Below are 20,488 nucleotides of genomic sequence, written 5' to 3' on the forward strand. Positions count from 1 at the left end.
TGTCAATGGCAGCTAATGAGTTCAATAAATGCCCTATCCATAGAGTTCATCATGATATTGACGGGACGCAATCACCAGACACTGCGCCATGCCTTCATGTAGAGGGCTGTCCCACACTCCGCTTCAGTCGGTCGCAGTTATTCTCAAGCACATGCAGCGATCCAATGCCGGATTTAGGTTGAAAAAGTACGAAAGCTGTACTGCATACAAACAGGAAGGATTGTCTCAGGAGTGATTTGTTTGAAGATTCAAGTCAATAATTATATTTTTCGTTTTCGTACCATGCAATGCATTGTGAATCATTGTGAATTTTTTTTTTCTTTTTAAATCAAGGGGAGAAATTAACCGCTACAGCACTGTCGTCATAATTAACCATATTTATGTAAAACAAATGCTAACTGCCTGTTTTTTAAATTTTTATTTTAAATAAGAATCGAAACTTTTTTACGTTCATATCTATAAAGAATTCAGGGATTTAAACATTTATTCACAAGAATTTTCAACGTAAAAAATTCTTTGTGGTGATAAGATGGCGCCACAGTGGCTTAGACTAGCAGCACATTTGACATATTTACGTAAAATAAATGCTAACTGCCAGTTTTTTTTAATTTTTTTTATGCTTTTAACCGAGAATCGAGACTGTTTTAAGTCCATATCTATAAAGAATTCAGGGATTTATGCGTTTATTCACAAGAATTTTCAACATAAAAAGCTCTTTGTGTTGATAAGGTGGCGCCACATTGGCTTAAAGACTAGCAGCACATTTGACATATTTAAGTAAAATAATTGCTAACTGCCCTTTTTTTTTTTTTTTTTTTTCTTTGCTTTTAACCAAGAATTGAGACTGTTTTATGTCCATATCTAAGGATTTATTCACAAGAATTTTTAAACTAAAAAGTCCTTTGTCTGTGTTTCCACTCAGTCAGCCTTGACGGAGGTAGGCCCCGCAGCTCGTGTCCCATTAATAAATTATAAAGTCTATGCCCTATCAAAGGTTTAATGTGCTACAAATTTATTCACTAGCATATGTGAAGGGATGGCAAATACATTTGAAGGTAAACTAGCAAAGACAACATCAGCCAGAAAATTGAATGTTCGTGACGTTTGTGTCATGATTGGCGTGTCCCAACACCTTAGGGGAAATGCTCCCAACACAAAACAAGTATCCCCTTTCCCACCAGTTTGAATACAGTTTTCCGTCAGGACAAAGACCCTCGTGCTTAACAGTTAAATGTAGGTCTGTGAAAATCAACAAGTTAAAGTCACATGGAACTTTCAGCCCCAGTTGGGACTTCATATAGGTTAAAGGAGCGGATGACATTCTAGCGAGCTTTAAGAGGAAACAAATGAGAGAAAAGATGGCGAGATAGGAGACGCTTTATTCTACTATTTCATACAAAAGAGATGCTCCAGTAGGGAGGACGCAATCCTGGAGTGTAGCGTGAAACCGAGGCCTTTCCTGAGGAGCCCTGACTGCTTCGGGTGATAGACCTTATCTGGACCGGCAGCCAGCTCCCTTCCCCCATCTCCCTCCCTTGCACGTGCTCACTCAAGCAAGCCATTTCATATTCAATTCAAACTTCTCTTTAACCCTTTGTAGGCACTCATTGAAGTCATTGGCTGCCATTGGCAGCGCAGGACGTCCAATCCATTTTGACTGGGAGGGGCGACTGAACATTTGTTTGTTCGTTCTAGTAGGACTTTGAGTTAATAGTAAATATTCCTTTTTTTAAATTTTTATTTATTTTTATTTTTTTTTATGAAAAAAGGAAATGTGAACATTTGATAATGGATTTTTTTTTTTGCAGTTCTTTATTCAACATGTTTTTTTTTGTTTTTGTTTTTTTTAATTACAAATGGAATTTTAAAAAAATATTTTGTAACCATATTTTATCATTGTAATAATTTAGAGGGATCACTCATAAAATAAAAAATATGGCTAAATCATTAATAGTTTAGTGTTTTGGAGGGTCATAACCTGGGTGTATTTCAGTTTTTATTCATTTTAATAGTTTTTATGAACGTTTTATTACTGTATTCATGATTTGTAACAAATGAAAGATCAATTATTGAAAAAAATGTATACCTGTATTATTATAACTTGGCATCCACATATGTGGACGTCACATTTAAATAACCATAAGTAACCATATTTTATTATTGTAATAATTTAGAGGGATTAATCATAAAATAAAAAATATGGATAAATCATATTAATAGTTTAATGTTTTGGGGGCATCATAACCTGGGTGTATTTCAGTTTTTATTCATTTTAAGAGTTTTTATGAACATTTTATTACTGTATTCATGATTTGTAACAAATGAAAGATCAATTATTGAAAAAAATGTATACCTGTATTATAATTATAACTTGACATCCACATATGTGGACGTCACATTTAAATAACCATAAGTAACCATATTTTATTATTGTAATAATTTAGAGGGATCAATCATAAAATAAAAAATACGGATAAATCATATTAACAGTTTAGTGTTTTGGGGACGTCATAACCTGGGTGTATTTCAGTTTTTATTCATTTTAATAGTTTTTATGAACATTTTATAACTATTTTATTCATGCTTTGTAACAAATGAAAGATCAATTATTGAAAAAAATGTATACCTGTATTATATTTATAAATTGGCATCCACATATGTGGATGTCACATTTTGGGTCACGCAGGCTACATTTGTACTATACCAAATGTTAATATTGTGGCCTACTTGACACAAAATGTGATGTCCTGTTATGTGGAAACCAGGTCTTTACGGAGTTATATATATATATATATATATATTTTTTTTTTTTATTACTAAAAAAGTCATTTGCACAAGGAAGGGTTAAATTGGAAGCGAAATCTTCATGAGCATCTGTCCAGAGAGGAAGTCCTCACGAACACAGTGTGGTCTATTAATGCTGTAAAAATGACACCCCCAGCCTCCCCATGGTTCCTTATTTTCTCCCATTTGTGATGATGAAACTGTTTAGCTTAAGTCATGGAAGTTGTTCCACAAGCAATGTGCTTCAAACTAGAACCTTCATTTTGCTGTTGGCTCTGACATATCCAAATATGGGCAAAAGCGACAGTTGCGACTAGCAACTAGGCCGCGGTCTGCTCGAAAAAGGACGCCGCGCTCTGTTGCGCCTGGCAGAGTCGCGTCTGCCTTCCTGTTTGACAAGGCCTGTGGTTGAGGAAGTCTTGCAGCACGGAGCTCAGTTCTCGGTTTTGTTTTTGCTAAGACACTTGCGTGTAGCTAAGCGTGTGGTGAAAACAGGTGCTGGTGACCTTTACTCTGAAAGCCAGATAGTAGAGTCAACTTTACTTTGATAAGGCTTGAGTCTTTTTGTACGGTTTTGAGATTAAAACTGAAATTTTAAACCAAGGGTGTCAAACTCAAGATTGCAGTTGTAGTTTTGGTTTCTTTCCGTAGGAATATTTAACTCATTTGGCTGCCATTGACGGTGTTACATGTCCAATCCATTTCGACTGGGAGGGGCAAATGAATGTAAAAGGCCCAATGTTATTACAGTTTTTCTCAATTGCTTTGGTAAGCTTCTCAGATCAGAATTGAATTTCTGAAAACTACTTGTTCAATCCTCACAACATCATATCACTAGGGGGACATAAAAAAAGCAGTATCTCATTTCTTTGAGCTGGCACCCTCAGCCTAATACATTGTAGCACAACCTTTAGACAAAATAACTACGAACAACTGCTTCCGGTATCCATCAATGAGTGTGAGGTCTGAGGTCTCACAGATTTGAAGTGGCCTTCTCCAAACTGCCATTTTCATATCTCTCCACAGGTGTTCATTGGGATTCAGGTCTGGACTCATTGATGGCAACATTAGAAGTCTCCAGTGCTTTCGCTCAAACTATTTCCTAGTTTTGAAGTGTGTTTTGGGTCATTGTCCTGCTGGAAGACCCATGACCTCTGAGGAAGACCCAACTTTCTCACATTATGCTGCAAAATTTGTTGGTAGTCTTCAGACTTCATAATGCCTTGCACATGGTCAAGCAGTCCAGTGCCAGAGGCAGCAAAGCAACCCCAAAATATCAGGGAACCTCCACCATGTTTGACTGTGGGAACCGTGTTCTTTTATTTGAAGGCCTTGTTTTTTTTCCCTATAAACTCTATGTTGATGCCTTTTCCCAAAAAGCTCTACTTTTGTCTCATCTGACCAGAGAACATTCTTCCAAAACGTTTTTGGCTTTCTCAGGTAAGTTTTGGCAAACTCCAGCCTGTCTTTTTTGTATGTCTCTGGGTCAGAAGTGGGGTCTTCCTGGGTATCCTACCATAGAGTCCCTTTTCATTCAGACGCCGAGGGATAGAATGGGTTGACACTGTTGAACCCTCGGACTGCAGGACAGCTTGAACTTTTTTGGATGTTAGGTTTGAGGTTCTCTATCCACCTTCCGCACAAGCTTTCGTTGAAATCTCTCACTAATTTTCTTTTCCGTCAATATCTAGGAAGGTTAGCCATAGTGCCATTTGCTTTACACTTATTGATGAGACTGTGCAGGGTAGACACAGGAACATTAAGGTCTTTGGAAATGAACTTGTAGCCTTGAGATTGCCCATGCTTCCTCACAATTTTGCTTCTCAAGTCCTCAGACAGTTCTTTGGTCTTCTTTCTTTTCTCCATGCTCAATGTGTTACACACAAGGACACAGGTTGTCAACTTCAATCCATTTTAACTGGCTGCAAGTGTGATTTAGTTATCGCCACCACCAGCCACAGGTAAGTAACAGGTCCTGTTAATTACACAAAATAGAGAAGCATCACATGCTTTTTCAAAGGGTGCCAATACTTTTGTCCAGCCCATTTTTTTTGGAGTTTTGTGCAAAATGATAATGATTTGATTCCCCCTAATCCCCCCTCTCCCCACCATTCTTTTTTGTTTTCTCATTGCAAGCAAAATCAATGAAAAATATTACTACCAAAACTTTTGTAATTGCAATCATTTTCTGGGAGAAACTGAGCATTATCTGACAGAATTGCAGGGCTGCCAACTTTTGGCCAGCAGTGTAAACGTATTTTTCTAAAAAGGGACTCCAATAAGTGTAATGTGTTACTACCCACCTTTGCATGTGATTATATTCAAAACCTACATATTTTGTACAAGTGCATATCAAAAGAAATATAAAGAACAGTTGTTGATTGAAAGCAGGAATCCATTTTAAAATTTCTGTTAGTAATGAAGTTGAGTCTAAAAACTCATTGGCTGCCATTGACGGCAATAAACGTCCAATCCATTTGAAATGAGAGGGTTGACAGAAAAAGAACAAATTTAACTGGACATTTATCATCGCCAATGGCACTGAAAAAAGTTAAACTGGCCATACGTTTCTGAAATGTCATAAGCCAAGCCACCCGCAGCGCAGCACACGTATACCATTAGTGGGCTGGGGGAGTGAATTGACTTTTATTATAAGTAAATGATCAGTCTCCCACATTCAATCACTCCTGGGACTAGATAACCTCATAATGTGATAAAACATAATGACAGTATAAATGAACACAATTTACTAAAGCATCCATATTGCCAGCAAGCATATTGCACACAAATGTAAAGGAAGTCTAAAGGTTTTAAAGTTTTTTTTTATCATTTAAACATCCTAATGTTTAAAGAAACTTTTTTTGCATTACCATTTTAATGTGAATGTTTGCAGTAGGTGGAAGAAATGCAGTATTAGCAGCAAAAAAAACAAACAAAAAAAAAAGGCAAATAGGCCATAATCAGACAATTTACTAATTGCGTACATTTCAGACTGGATTCCAAATAAAGTAAACAATCACAACTTCAATGACTTGTATTTATTGAAAACATATCTGAAAAGCATTGAGCACAAATTCTGACCAAACTTATAATTGGGTTAGTTCTTGGCAAAAGAAAACAATATGCTGAATTTTGGTTTCCCAAAGCAAAAACGCTTTATTTTTCATACTTCATTCCATCGCTGCCAGTCCACCAGTCAACTTGGATGGGATGTCATCCCTGCCAATTGCAGCAATCACTCAATGATCAACGTCGCAATTGAAATAGATTCAATGCCTATCAGTGAATCTGCTGTTATGGTTACAGGTATCTGCTAGACCGTGGATAAGGATACTACTCCACTGTCACTGAATGTAGTACATTATACCTTTCAGAGCTCAATGTGGAATGTTTTGAGGTAAAATTGGATATTTAGCAAATCCCCATGTTTGTGGTCCTCAAAGAGTCCCAGCGACAGGCTTAATGTATATTGACCTACAGCTCACTTTAATTCTGGCCATACTGAGGAAACTTGCTGTTGAAAGTTGGCATGTGTCTGTCACGATTCAGTACAAAACTGTTCTTTGACTTTATTTCCTGCGACACCATGCTGCCTCTCACAGGTCAGTTTTAGTACGACAAAAACTTTTTTGTGTGAAAAGACTCATTTGTTGGTTATTCCATGCTGTTGGCACTTAAACCTACCAACCACATTTTAAAACATAGGAGGGACTTTATTTTGGAATCTTAAAAAAAAAAAAAAAAACATGATCCAACCCACTGCAACAATTGACGTGCTTCTGCTTGCTCCCTGAAGACCTCACCAACATGTGAAAGTTGTTTTTTTTCTTAGTCCGTTTCTACAAATGTCAATGACATATGGCTTCTTAGCAATGAAGCCGTAAAAATGGGAGTAACATTTTAATTATTAGTTCTTGACTGCTGTATCTCTGGACTTGTAGATCACTCCTCTGCTTTTCAGCTCTCTCACCACACCTGCAAAGCAAGAAATATTTTGAGAATAACCAAAGTACACCGAAGGGGACACAGAAACAATAGCAACAATTTCAGACCTGGGGGTAGTCTGCCAGTTACTGACACTGCATATACACCTGGCTTGAACGTGCCTGTAAAATCAATAACAAAAGATTACAAGATTTAAATAGCCAGTATAGCATCTTATAGATGGTTTATTCAGGATATTATGTTGACCTTTTGCTTGTGTGTAAAGCTCACCTATTCTCTGCCATTTTGCTACCCAGCTGTCCTCAGGGCTCATCTGGGCTATTACGCTGGGAGAATTAAAAAAAAAAAAAAAAAAAAAGTGATTTTTTTGTCTCAAATTCATCCATGTTCGCGCCTACCCATCAAATGAAGAACTTGTGCATTCATAAACCATCTCTCTGTTCCCTTTCATCTGAAGGAAGGACTCGCAGTTGTCACAGCCATCATATTCAAACTGGTCAATAGTCTGCAAGACAAGTCATTTTGATTATAATTTGCTGTGATGGAACGACTTTGTACAGAGAAACGGCTGAGTTTACTGTTTAACCGCGTTTCCGGTCGCTTATCAAAAATACAAACGGGAAACAGCTACGTTAGCAGTGAATATAACCTTTCTTATTCGTTCTTTAATTTACCTTTACTAAGGAGCAAAGCAAACATGCTCGTAAATGGCGGAGGTCCTTAGGAACTGTTTCCAGGGCCATTTTGCACGGATTACTTTCAAAATAGCTACAAATTTAAAAAAAAAAAAAAAAGATGGTTACTCAGCTTTGGGCTCTGTATTATTACGTCATCAACACACGCGAGAGATCGCCAAGGACCCTCATTTAGGCATTCTTTTCAGCTGCCTGTTTACAAATCGACACAACCACGTGCTAGTTCAAACAAAGAAGCGAATAGCACTATTATAATGGTTTGTATACAGTTAAAGTTAAGATACATTATTTTGCTTGAACAAAATGCCTTTTATTAATCACTGTTGAATTGATTATTGCTAAAAAAAAATATAAATGGGAGTCCTCTCAAGTTGCCGCAAATGCGTATCTATGGTGATAAAGTATTAGCTAAATGATTGAAAACTGGATAAAATATCTTTAAAAGTCGACTCTCGTTTCTTTAGCTTTCCACGTATTGATGTTACAAAAAAAAAAAAAAAAAAAAAACTAGCGCTAGGTGGCAGCAGCGAACTTCCTGACAAGCAACAGTTTGTCAAATATTGGGCAAATGTTCCAAAAGATACTTGTTTTTGATAACCCAATGAAAGTAGTGTTGTGAACCTGCTGTATTTATTTAGTAATCGAGTTTTGATTATTTTTAACTTGACGACGATAGAAGTCCAATAATGTCTCTATTTTACTCCTGTTGTGAATTGAAATCGGTTTTTCAGTAGAAAGCGACCAATCCATTTGAACTGGTCGATTGTTGCAAGGCTTCCAGTCAAACTGCATTGGACGTCTATCGCTGTCAATGGCAGTAAACCACCCCAGTTCAATGAAATTGGACAGCTATTGCTTTCAATGGCAGTCTTTTGTTTTTCCTCAGCAACGTTACCACTAGAGGGAGCCATATCCGCGTTATTTGTAGCCACTCAGGCGCGGGGAGCCCGAAACGCCCTCCGAAAACTTGTTTGGTTGCCTTCACGTAAACTCGGAAAACATTCAGATTTCCAAGAGCTCGACTTCTGGTAAGACGACAATCAAGAACGTATTGAATGAATGGCAAACTTGAATAATTCGGTCTCTGATGCCAATCTGAAAATCAAATGACATCCACTGGCTTTCGGAACTTCTGACAAATCGCGGCCGGTTTCGAAATGACCCTGAAGGCAGCAGAACAAGTGAGCAGGTAGCGGCTGTAAATGAGATCCCCCTGCGGAGTGCGGAGAGGGGGAGCGTCACACGGACACGGGAGGGGAGATCAGTCGGCCGTGCGCGTGTGTCAACCGTGCACGCAGTCTCTCAAGTTGACCGACTTCACATGAGGATCACATGGAGTTTAGACCACTCGTGTTCCGCACACCGTGGCGTTTGTGGCCGCCGATGACCCACCTCGGAAGAACGGATCTGGTTTCGTAGAAGTCACTAGAAAGCTGGAGTCGCATTGGGAATAACTTTCAACGGGAGGAAGGAAGCAAGGGAGCCAACGGAGGGAGTTTACGCCAGCGGTGGCCGCCGTAATTCAATCCGTTCGGGAAATAGTACGTTCGCACCGTTGAGGTTGTAAACATGTTACTTAACAGTTGGGATCGTCTGTGATCTGGCCGCCTCGGCTCGGGCAACCTGGATCGCTCGCCTTTGAAGTTCAACTTGTCTCTTCCGCGTGTGTGTGAGTGTGTGTCTGTGTGTGTGCGCGCGTGCGGGTTGAAAAATGTGGCGCCCTTAGGGACTCGCTATCTCGCAACGCCGCTTGTCAACTCCCTCCGCGCTCTTTGTGAAGGTGCAGCGAGTTGCTTTGTCGATTATTATGATCATCCGTTCTAAATCGGCGGTACACTTGGTTAAGAAGTCGAGTTAAATGACGTTCGACAAGTGCCTGGAAAGGAGCACGTGCGGAGATTTATTCCCGGACGGACTTGTTCGGTGTTTGAATTTCAACTCCACTAAAAGTGCTTCGAGATGGGAATATGTGGTCGGATGCACTCGTGAATACTAAGGATCGGGACGATCGCGTATGAGTTTGGATTGCGTTGCCTGAAGAAGTCCACGGAGAAGGAGGAGAGCGGACGATCGAAAGATTCCCAAGTGTTTTCCTGCTGCCTGCTTTGAAGTCCACCATGTGCGGCAGGGCTCCGCCGCTACAGCCGAGGCCATGAGCGTCCCCCCGTGGCGCCTGGCCGGGCTCTGGCCGTGGCTGCTCATGGCCGCCCTGCAGGTGGTGCTGGGCCAGCCGGGCCCGGAGTCCGAGCGGCCGGCCCTGCGAGCGCTCATCAAGGTGACGCTGCTCAAACCCGAGCCGGCGGGGATCTCCATCACTCTGGAGGGGGTGTTCGTGGGGAGCAGCGCCGGCTCTGCCGCGGGGAAACTCATACAGGTAAGGACCACCCTATATTACTCATTGACACTTGACTTTGGTCTACCCACAGATAGGGGTGTGACAAAATATCGAAATGATGATATATCGTCATACTTTGTATCCCAAAAGCAAGGGCGTAGGTTTGGGCTCAACATTGGTAGGGACAATATAACAGCTGCATACACTTTTTGCTGGGGACGGGACATTAATAAGACCAGATTGGGTAAACGGGTGTCAGGGCTACATTTCCCACGAATATGAACCTAATGAACTGATAGGCTAAGTGATCATTGTAAAAATAAATCTGTATTGAGTTAGACTATTGCTTCTCAATTATTTTCTGTTACGCCCCTCATAGGAAGACACTATGCGCTCATGCACTGGCCCTCATGGGAAACGCAGTGTTCAAAAGACTACTGCTTTTGTCCACGAGTGTCCCTAAAATTGACCAAAACTGAAAAGTTACAAAGTGTTGCTTTAAGACAACATAAACAAAACTAAAATGAAAATTGGGTAGAAGGGGGTAAACCTCGGTTCACTACATTTCTCACAGTTTAATTAACGTTAACAGCAGAAAATACATACAAAAGTGGAGGGCACTTCTCTCTAAGCAGCTTCCAACTCGAGTTTTGCAGGTTAGCAATTTCACACAGTTTAATGTTATGCAAACTCTGATGCAGGCTGTGGCAAAATTTCAGTAGCAAAATTAGTGGTGTGTTCCCCACCTCCATAACATTGATGTCTTTTACATTACTTATAGTGGCTCTTTGAAGGGGGAGGATGAGGCGACATGTTGGCGACGTGTTGTATTTTCGTCGGGTCAGTGTGTGTGTGTGTGTGTGGGGGGGTCGAGTCATCAGTCAATCAAACGTGAGTTTGGGGGGGTGGACGAGAACATTCAGCAGTGAAAAAGGGGTAAATATAAGTCTGAACATAATGAAAATAATTCACTTAATAATGGTAGGGTCAATTGTATCCTTACAACATATATGGGAAGGTATTTTAAATTACCTATATATAGAACTCATTGTAAAATACAAATCAGGTTCCTTAAAAGTTGGTGGGGACTGAGCATCCTGAAAACTTGGTAGTGTTATGTCCCTACCGTCACTATGCAAACATATGCCCTTGCCCAAAAGGTTATCGATATGCTCCTGGCAAGAATCGAGATATCGTTTTAAAAATGTGTCTCTGTTTAAAAAAAAACAAAAAAAAACCAAGGAACCAACAAGCTGCTACCAAAATCTTCTTCTTGTTCCAAGGGCGTAGGTTTGGTCTCAACAGTGGTAGGGACGCTATAACAGCATAGCCTGCATATACACTTTTTGCTGGGGACGGGACATTAATAAGACCAAACAGATTGGGTGAACGGGGTTCAGGGCTACATTTTTCACAAATATGCTGATGTGTTGCCTATGTAAAAATGAAAAAAGTTAATATTTTCAAGTGAGAAAATGGGAGAAATCCCCCTTTCTTCATATAAATGAAATTTACAGTGGTTGTGTTTTTGTGTGTGTGTGTGTGTGTGTGTGTGTGTTTTTTTTGGGGGGGGGGGAGAAATATCTGCATAGGCTGCAAATAAAATTATTTTTAAATGAATGATGGAGAAAATAAATAAATACATTTTAATGAATGAATAATGCACAGTTCAATTAAAGTTAACTGTAGAAAGCACATACAGTACAGGAGGACACTTATCTCTAAGCTGCTTCCTCGAGTTAAGCAGGTTAGCAAGTTCACACAGTTTAATGTCATGCAAACTGCGATGCAGGTCGTACTTTCAGCAGCAAAATTAGTGGCGTGTTCCTCACCTTCACAACATTGACGTCTACTTACAGTGGCTGCTGCTGCTGCGGCTGGCCGGAAAAAAAAAATCTAAAACCCCTCGTCTTTGAAGGGGGTGGAGGAGGCGCCATGTTGACATGTATTTCTGTCAGGGTTGTTTGAGTGTGCGTATTTGTTTGTTCTAGTCATCAGCCAATCAAACGTGCGTTTGAGGGGAAAAAATGGACCAGCACATTCAGCAAGTGAAAAAGGGGTAAATCTAAGGCTGAACATAATGAAAATACAGTAATTCACTTAATAATGGAAGAGTCAATTCTATTTGTACAACATATGGGAAGATATTATAAATCATTATCATTAATAATTATCATCAATCATAATCATTATATAATTCAAATAAGGTTGCTTAAAAGTTGGTGGGGACAATTTGAGCATCCTGAAAAGTTGATAGTGTTGTGTCCCTACTGTCCCTATGCAAAACTTACGCCCTTGGTTTGTTCATTCGAAACCAGAGCATTCACAGTTATTCTGTCAGATTTTCATGGCATTTACAGGTCATTTCTTGTTGAGTTTGAGTCACTGACGGCCATAGACGTCCAATCCGTTTTGAACTGGGAGGGTGGCAGCGAATGTTCACTCCCTTGGGCAAAAAAAAAAAAAAAAAAAAGCTACAATGCTCCAGTTGGTTGAAATCCAGAATAGGGCTACTGCACCTTAAAACATGTTTTGTTTTCTCCTTGCGATAACTGCTGTTGTGATTTGGTCTAAACAAATAAAAGTTGATTTGATTTTATTTGACTTAGAACACATCCATAACTGAACAATATGGACATGCAGGTGACAATGTTTTTTTTAGGTAACCTATTGTGGTTCCTCGGCTTTATTATTATAATTACTCTTTGTTCCGCAGCCCCTTTGAGCTCAATTTGACGCCCTTAGAATGCTTCAAAATGCACCAAAATCAGCAGGCAGGTCAAGACAGGTGCAATCTTTAATACCGTGTAAAGACAAATTCCAAATACACTATGTAGCGCCCCCTAGCAGTCATTGTTTGTCCCGCCGACGCTTTGAGCCCTACTTTGACCCCCTCAGAAGGCTTCAAAACTTACCAAACTCAACACCCAGGTAAACAATGGTGAAAACTATGATGAAATGTAAACAAAAAAATCAAAATATGCGTAAATGTGTGTAGCGCCCCCTAGGAAAAAAAACCAACATTTCATTTAATTTTAATTTTTATTTTTTTTAAGGTGAAAGAGGAGGTAACAACGCAAAGGTTAAAACTTACAACACAACGGTACTATATGAATGGGATACCATACGCGGTGCCCAGACTGCTGTTAGTACTACATCCAGTTTTCTTTGGGTGGGCAGAGCGTGTCCATGGGTGGGCAATGTTCATTCGCTGCAGCCCTCCCACTTCAAATGGATTGGACGTCTACTAGTGATAAACTCATTCCAATTCACAGCAGAAGCTTGTTTTTCTGTTTATTAGTTGTTTGTAGAATATCCTAGAATGATTTCCTGACCAATGTATCGATAATCGTTGTATCGCCGTATCGTCAGATCATCGTTATCGTGAGCTTTGTATCGCAAATCGTATCGTATATTGAGGTACCAAGAGGTTCCCACTCCTACCCACAGATATGTGTTCAGCTGCACATAAAGCTATATCATGGCAACTGGTGGTTGACTATTTCACCACCATTGACCATGATAGACATCCAATCACGTGGCTTCGTTCTGCTCTGAATTTGTTACTAGTAGAAGTCCACTCCATTTGAAGTGGGAGGGTTGGCAGCGAATGCAGGAATGTTCATCCGCTGCCAGGTCAAATCGATTGGACTTTTACTAGTGACAAACTCATGAGAAGGCTAAAAAGAGAAACATTATTGGACGTCTATCATTGTCAATGGCTGTGAAAGAATTAATGATATAGTATGGGTGTCACCAGGGGTGAAAGTGGTTAGAATTTCTTGCCGGAACTCCCCGACGTGAAGGTCGCCAAGGAGCCAGAAACTTAATTTTTTTATTTATTTGGGGGAGGGGAGGGTCAAAACTACTGAAATGCAAAGAAAACTGTTTTGGTCAGTTATTTCTATAACACATACAAAAACTGATTTTCATCCCAAATTGTTTTTTTTTTTTTTTTTCAATGATTTGCAAAATAAAAGTTAACAAAAACAGCTATAACCCCAACTTCCATCTCCTAGTTTTTATTTTCCCTCATTTCCTCACATACTAAATGCCAAATCTCAATTTTAACGACTTAAGAACATAGGGTGTGTATTAAAATTGAAGATAATGTAAACATTTACTTTTTGTTGTGTTTTTTTAATAATAAAGATATAAGTAACATACTTTCAGGAAAAATAAGTAAAAATGACTTATATTATGCAGCATGAAATGGAAAATATTTTGAAGATTGCGCAAACATTGACTTTTTTTAAATCATAAGGAAATAAGTATCCTGACATAAATGAACAAATATAAGTCCAAAGTGCACATTGACAGCTAAAATGTTCTGAACCTCCCCATCAGAGCAAATAAAACTAAATATGATGAATAAGCCAGCTTAACTCTTTTAACTCTTTCCTTGCTCTTAAAGATTTGATCCATTTTCTGTTGCATTGCCCATTATTTATTTATTTATTTATTTTCATTTGCTGTTTCAGAAAACATGCACATTTGATCGCATGTGAGTATGTCAGCCAATTGAACGGATAAATGAGTCCAGGCGTTTTGCTTTGCTGCATGCATTCGCACATTGACGTGACTCATCATCGTCAGACTCCCATAACTGCAGCAGCAGCGGAAACCTCCATGCCTTCCATGGAATAAAATCAGTAATAAATATTGGTGGAAATGGAGTTACGCTACACAAGCATTTTATTATGCTTGTTGTTAACACTTGTGTATGTAAATCTTGTGTTGGTAGATTTTTTTCATCTTGGAGATGAAATGCATGTGCGGCAGCTTTGTATTATTATTATTATTATTATTTTTTTTTACATAACGTTTTGACAGTTGCCGTCATATTTTCGGAATCAAAGCACCGTATACTGGAAAAGTGTTCCTGCCCTGAATCTTAAACCAGAACTGCGTTCCGGCCCTAAATCATATACCGGAACTGCGTTCCTGACCGTTCCCGCCCACTTTCACCCCTTGGTGTCACTCATTTTTCTTGCAGACCACATCTGTGACCGCACAGTTGTGGTTTCAAAGCTATATAAATGTATTATTACCTCATATTTTTAGATATACACAACAAATTGAGTGATACATGGTTTTGAAATAACGTAGCGGTAAAAATAGAGTTCAACATCAATTCCATTTATCGGTAACAACATTTGCTTGCAATATCTAAATGTTTTTGTGAAGGCAACCCCCAGTTTTTGTATTTCCTCGGCCAGACAAAACGGGATGGTGTGATGGATCTGCCCCCACCCCCCAGCCCTGAGTTTGACAACTGTGATATACAGGATGATATTTGTTCATTATGTTAAAAAAAGTGACCCCTTGTTGAAATTACCTTTTGCCATCTATTTAAAAAGCATTGCCATTGACGATAAAAGGATTCCAATCTTGTGACTTTTTTCACTCTTCTGCTGTGAATTTAAATGCGTTTATCACTAGTAGATGTCTGATTCATTTGAACTGCGAGGGAATTCACAGCAGAAAGATGACTGGACGCTACATATTTGGACGTCAAGCATCATCATTACCACTGAAAGAGTTAATTCACCCAACTAGGTTGAAGTTCAGTGGTCCAGTAGCTGACACCTGAAAGGAAAGTAAATACAGTGTGATTGTCATTATTATAACTATAGTAGTAGTGTCGTATTAAATAACCAGTACTTTAGAAAAACTCCCCACTTGCAGACTTTATTACAGTTAAATGTCACTGTCAATCATAACACAGCATTATCTCTGTAATCGCAGAATTCTTGCCATATAAGCTGTAGGTGTACCTAATTATGTGGCTGTGAGTGTGTCGTCACATTGTGGGTGGTCTGAACTTGGCTGTCATCACAAAGAACTGAAGTTGGCTTGTGAGTCCAGCAAATTCAATCTGTTTAAAAAAAGATCTATTAGACCACCATCCAATGTTAGGGTTATGCTTCAGTTTTCCAGAAAAAAACATTTTAGCGGCTGAGGTCATGCGCAAATTTGGACATTAAAAGGTGTATGCCGTTTAAATTTCAAAAGCGTATCCACATCAAAGCACATCATGCTGAAGTTTGACTTGTACATATTTGTATTGTTTTGATTTACTGATCCCAACCTTTTGTTAGCCAAATTTCTGCACTTGTTGCTCTCCTCTTACCTGCATCGACCTTGAATCTTCCCACAACATGCTCACCCATCCCATTCAGAAAGTGATGACAGAACAACTAAATTCCTTTACAATAGTGGTGACATACATGTTATTTAGAGTGCCTTTGACCTCAATTTAGTCATCTGTGCCACGCAAAAGTATGTCCATAGCTGCGTGGCTTCAGAATTGCACACAAACAAATGTTTGACATCAACTCTTTAGCCCACAACTTTGTTCTAAAGGTGTGGTAGCAGACAGTTGAATGACACATTTTAACCCATGTACTGTAATTTAAGCTTAAAGGGATCCACAGATAGAAAGGCTTGTAGTTCTTAAAAGATAAATGTTATTATGTGTTAAAATAATTGGATATTGAAACCCCCCCTGATGTTTTAGTTTTTTATTAGGGCTGTCAAAATTATCGCGTTAACGGGTGGTAATTTTTAAAATTAATCACGTTAAAATATTTGACGCAATTAACGCACATGCCCCGCTCAGATTAAAATGACAGCAGTGTGATGTCTGCTTGTTACTTGTTTTTTGTTGTTTGGCGCCCTCTGCTGGCGCTTAGGTCCAAATGATTTCATGGGTTTGGGGAGTGAGCATGGTGCAATGACATCAACAATGGCGAGCTACTAGTTTATTTTTTGATTGAAAATTTTACAAATTTTAATAAAACGAAAACATTAAGATGGGTTTTAATATAAAATTTCTATAACTTGTACTAACATTTATCTTTTAAGAACTACAAGTTTTTCTATCTATGGGTCGCTTTAAGAGAATGTTAAGTAATGTTAATGCCATCTGGTTGATTTATTAATATAATAAACAAATACAGTACTTATGTACCGTATGTTGAATGTATATATCCGTCTTGTCTTATTTTTTTAATTCCAACAATAATTTACAGAAAAATATGGCATATTTTATAGATGGTTGGAATTGCGATTAATTACGATTAATTATTTTTTAAGGCTGTAATTAACTCGATTAAAAATTTTATTCAAACAATTAGTAAAATTAGTTTTACTTGTAGGTCGTCATTGTTGTGGACGTTTGCCTAGCACAACCAGACTGTTCTCCCTGTATTTTTCAAACACTGAGAGAAAAGTCTGGGAACCAGCCCATTAACGGCCTCTCGAGCAGGTACAAAATCAATCGACAAATCAGATTCGTTTATTTGCGTGAAGTATTCTTAACGAGCAACGTCACTCTTGCCTGTCAAAAGTCGTCTCCACAACAACACAGATGGTGAACAGGAGAGCCGAGATTATGTTCCAATCCACGGTAAAATCAGTTTTAAATGACCAAAAACACAACGACATGAGTCATTGACAACAGTCTGTCTCGCGCTAGCCATGTTGAAGAAACTCCGCTCTCCTCGTATATTTACTTCCATGCGCAAGTCCCTGATCCAGCCCTCGTCGTTTTGCTAACGTCACGTCTGCCCGTGGCTGATTGGTCCACTCCGCTGTCTGTTTGCTGTGGCTTGCTCCACCCTGGAAATTGTATCCGCTGAATGGTGGCCAGACTCAATAGCTGGAACAGCGGTGAGTCTGGTGCACCAGGCAAGTGGACGTTGCAGGGCGGTAACGTCACTTGGTTATGCTGCCGTGCTTCCACAGTGTCACTCGTTAGCTACATTAATATGTCATCTGTTAAACCCTTTCAGTTTGAACCCGAGAGGAATATTAATGAGCATGACAGCACTGTCGATATTTCACAAAACGAGCAGCAAAAGCAAAATGAACAGGAGAGACGGGATGAGACAAGACGACTGTAGGAAAAAAACGTCTGCCAAAATGTGCTACACCAGCGAAACGTCCTACAAGAGGCCAATTTGAACCCAAAGTACCGTGCGCTTTCAGTTTGTTTTGTTTAGATGCGTAAAGACAGAACATACTAAAGCTGCCTTAAGAAAATACGTAGTAATATCAAATAACGGTGGTTAAAATATGATATGTGACTAATGTGGTCAACAGATCAACAATCTGCTTTAAAGGTACCACAAGAAAACACAATGCTTAAAAGTATGAGAGGGAAACACATGCAAAAAGTATTTTGAGGCAATGAAAAAGTAATAAAACAATAAATAAAAACACAAATAATAAGTACTCGCCGCTTTTAACCGATGTGTGCATGTGTTTGACGTCTCACCGCGTAGAGTAAATTGGAGTAACCCGGTAGTGTTTGTCACGTGACCGTGACAATCTACGTCATCACCCCGAGTCTCCTTTGTGCGCATAAAACATGGCGCCCTCCGTAGGTCAAAACATGTACTAAATATTATAGATTATTTTTCAAGTCAATGGCATTTTTTAATGTGTTTCGAACAACATATTTTAGCAAAAAAGAACGATTGTGGCTTAGTCAAAAAGTCCGAGGTTCGCTTTAAGTGTTTCTTAAAAATAAAATCTTACTGGTATCCTGCAAGTAGGGCTGATATGGGCTAAAATTACAATCTCGGATTTTTTTTCACCCAAAATTTGATTCACCTGTCCACCAAGTCCGAGTCAACTGATTTTGAAGATCTGCCACTACAGAGTATTGATCCGATTTGCGATTGTATGATCGGATGGGGATATCTCAATAAAGTGCAAAACCTCTGTCCTAAATATCCTTTCTCCTGCCATTATTTCTGCCTTCAGCCTTCAAATACAAATGAATAATCATACGCAATAAAAAACTTAAATTGAGGAAACAGATTTATCACCCAGGTCTACCTGTGAGCAAATGCAGAAATATGTTTCTGTTCAGCATGCATATTTAGCATTCAGGATTGGATTAAGGTTGCCCGGCCGTAAAGCTCCACTGCGTCAATTTATTTACCGTCTCCTAAGAAACGGGACAAGAGTTAAGCACTGCAGGGTCTTGTCTTTCCTCGCCCACCAGGTGTTTGAGGTTTTGCCACTGTTGGTAATGACCGTTTCCACAGCCTCTTCACGGAGATAGCTCTCCATTAGGCACGCTGACAAGCCACTCCACTAACAACTGAATGCGCCTTTGTGTGAAAACAAGTTCTCATCTCTCGTTGCTCAGATCAAACGCACTCCGGGAATTCCGGCAGTCCTTATTAGTTCTCGTAAAACTTCACGCCGCAGTTGGAAATCTGTGAACAGATATGTGCCGTATGCAGATAGGGACGATCAGTGTGTCAAATCTTTACGAAAGAATGCGCGGAACGGCTCGTTCGCAATTGAGCCGACCCTTCGCTCAGTCCTGTCCGAGGCTAGGAAGGCTTCGTTTTGTCTGACGCCGCATGATGCTCTTTGTTGCAGCTAAGGCTTGTCCCGACAGGTACTCAAGGGCCTTTGCAGGCTGCTTTGCTCTGAAGCTTTATGTTTTTGCCTTGCTGTGGAGGAGATGGTTCCCTGCTAAGAAAAATTACTCACGCTTGTGTTGAATCTGTCCTGATACTGCGGCACTAATGTTGGCATACTTTCTTTCAGAAGCAAGGTGAATTCTATTAGGCTTCATTATTTATCTTTGGTTTGTTTCATATTTCAGGCCTAGAAGTGTGTCTAAGTATAAACTGATGTGTTTCCTACATAACTAGCTTGTCTTTAACTCATTCACTGCGGGTCCAGGAACAGAATATGTAGTATTCAGACAGTATGTTTTGTGGTAATTACAAAAAGAAGAAAACATATTATTGTATTAAGTACTTAAGTACTAAATTAATTAAGTACTCATTGACTGACTTTCACAGTTATTGATGTCCAATCCATTTGAAGTGGAAGGCCCAGCACGCTCCTCAGCCTTGGCCTGGCTCAGGGAACTGGACACCCCTGCCATGCATAGTCCCCCTGAGGTTTTTTTGCCACGTTGCACCAAGGCGACTGCCTTGGCTAATTGGGATTGGGACGCAAGCTCAGGGCTGATCACCCTGCAGCTGGCCGCCTCTGGAGAGGGTGTATACCAGGGGTCCCCAAACCTTTTCCTGTGAGGGCCACATAACTTTTCTCTTCTCTGATAGGGGCCGGGGCCAGTTTGTAACAGAAAAAGTGTGACGATTGCAGGAGTGCCTAAATGTAAAAAATTATTGTTTTTCAGAAAGCCACAATCAAATAACCCTTTCTGGATTCTTCACGGAACAAAAGTAAATAAAATAAAAATAACAATAAAAATATAATATAATATAATATAATATAATATAATTTAAGCACTATTAATTAAATAGATAATAACCGAATAACCCTCTCTGGGTTATTCACAGAAAAAGCCAGGAAATAAATAACAAGTAAAAAAAAAAAAAAAAAAAAAAAATGTTCAGGTGGCCGGACCAAATGTGGAGGTGGGCCGTAGTTTGGGGATCCCTGGTGTATGCTGTCAAAGGCCGAACGCCCCATGACCCAGTGGAACACTACTGATGATGCTTACCCACAAATTAATTCCCCCATGTTTACGACCAACATTCATCGAGAAGTCTTTTGCATGTGCCCGCAAAGGAATTTTAACAAGCAATTCTGTGTTTTCTGGAAACGCCTCCCTGTTAAAATGAATTGGATGTCTAGCAGGCATGCGCAATATATCGTTTCAGATCACCATCGCAATGTGCGCTATAGTCACATCGCAGGGCTTGCAATTTTTTGTTGTTGTTTGATG

At 39.5% G+C, this 20,488-nt stretch overlaps 2 protein-coding genes across 2 annotated transcripts in view; one reads left to right on the plus strand and one right to left on the minus strand.

Annotated features, from left to right (window-relative positions):
- Positions 1–5,821: 5,821 nt before the first annotated feature.
- On the minus strand, positions 5,822–7,577 carry supt4h1 (SPT4 homolog, DSIF elongation factor subunit). The gene is made up of 5 exons (XM_057820148.1): positions 7,404–7,577; positions 7,128–7,234; positions 7,000–7,055; positions 6,837–6,890; positions 5,822–6,759 (listed from the first exon to the last, which is right to left on the minus strand). The coding sequence occupies exons 1-5, from the start codon at positions 7,470–7,472 to the stop codon at positions 6,692–6,694; spliced, it is 354 nt and encodes a 117-aa protein (XP_057676131.1). The 5' UTR covers positions 7,473–7,577; the 3' UTR covers positions 5,822–6,691.
- Positions 7,578–8,365: 788 nt separating this feature from the next.
- Positions 8,366–20,488, plus strand: part of LOC130906163 (E3 ubiquitin-protein ligase RNF43) — a 197,966-nt gene continuing 185,843 nt past the window's right edge. The window contains exon 1 of the mRNA XM_057820147.1: positions 8,366–9,798. Coding sequence (XP_057676130.1) covers positions 9,577–9,798 — 222 coding nt within the window. The 5' untranslated portion in view covers positions 8,366–9,576. The remainder of the gene's footprint in view (positions 9,799–20,488) is intronic.

Source organism: Corythoichthys intestinalis, chromosome 18, assembly GCF_030265065.1.
Source record: "Corythoichthys intestinalis isolate RoL2023-P3 chromosome 18, ASM3026506v1, whole genome shotgun sequence".
Lineage (NCBI taxonomy): Eukaryota > Metazoa > Chordata > Actinopteri > Syngnathiformes > Syngnathidae > Corythoichthys > Corythoichthys intestinalis.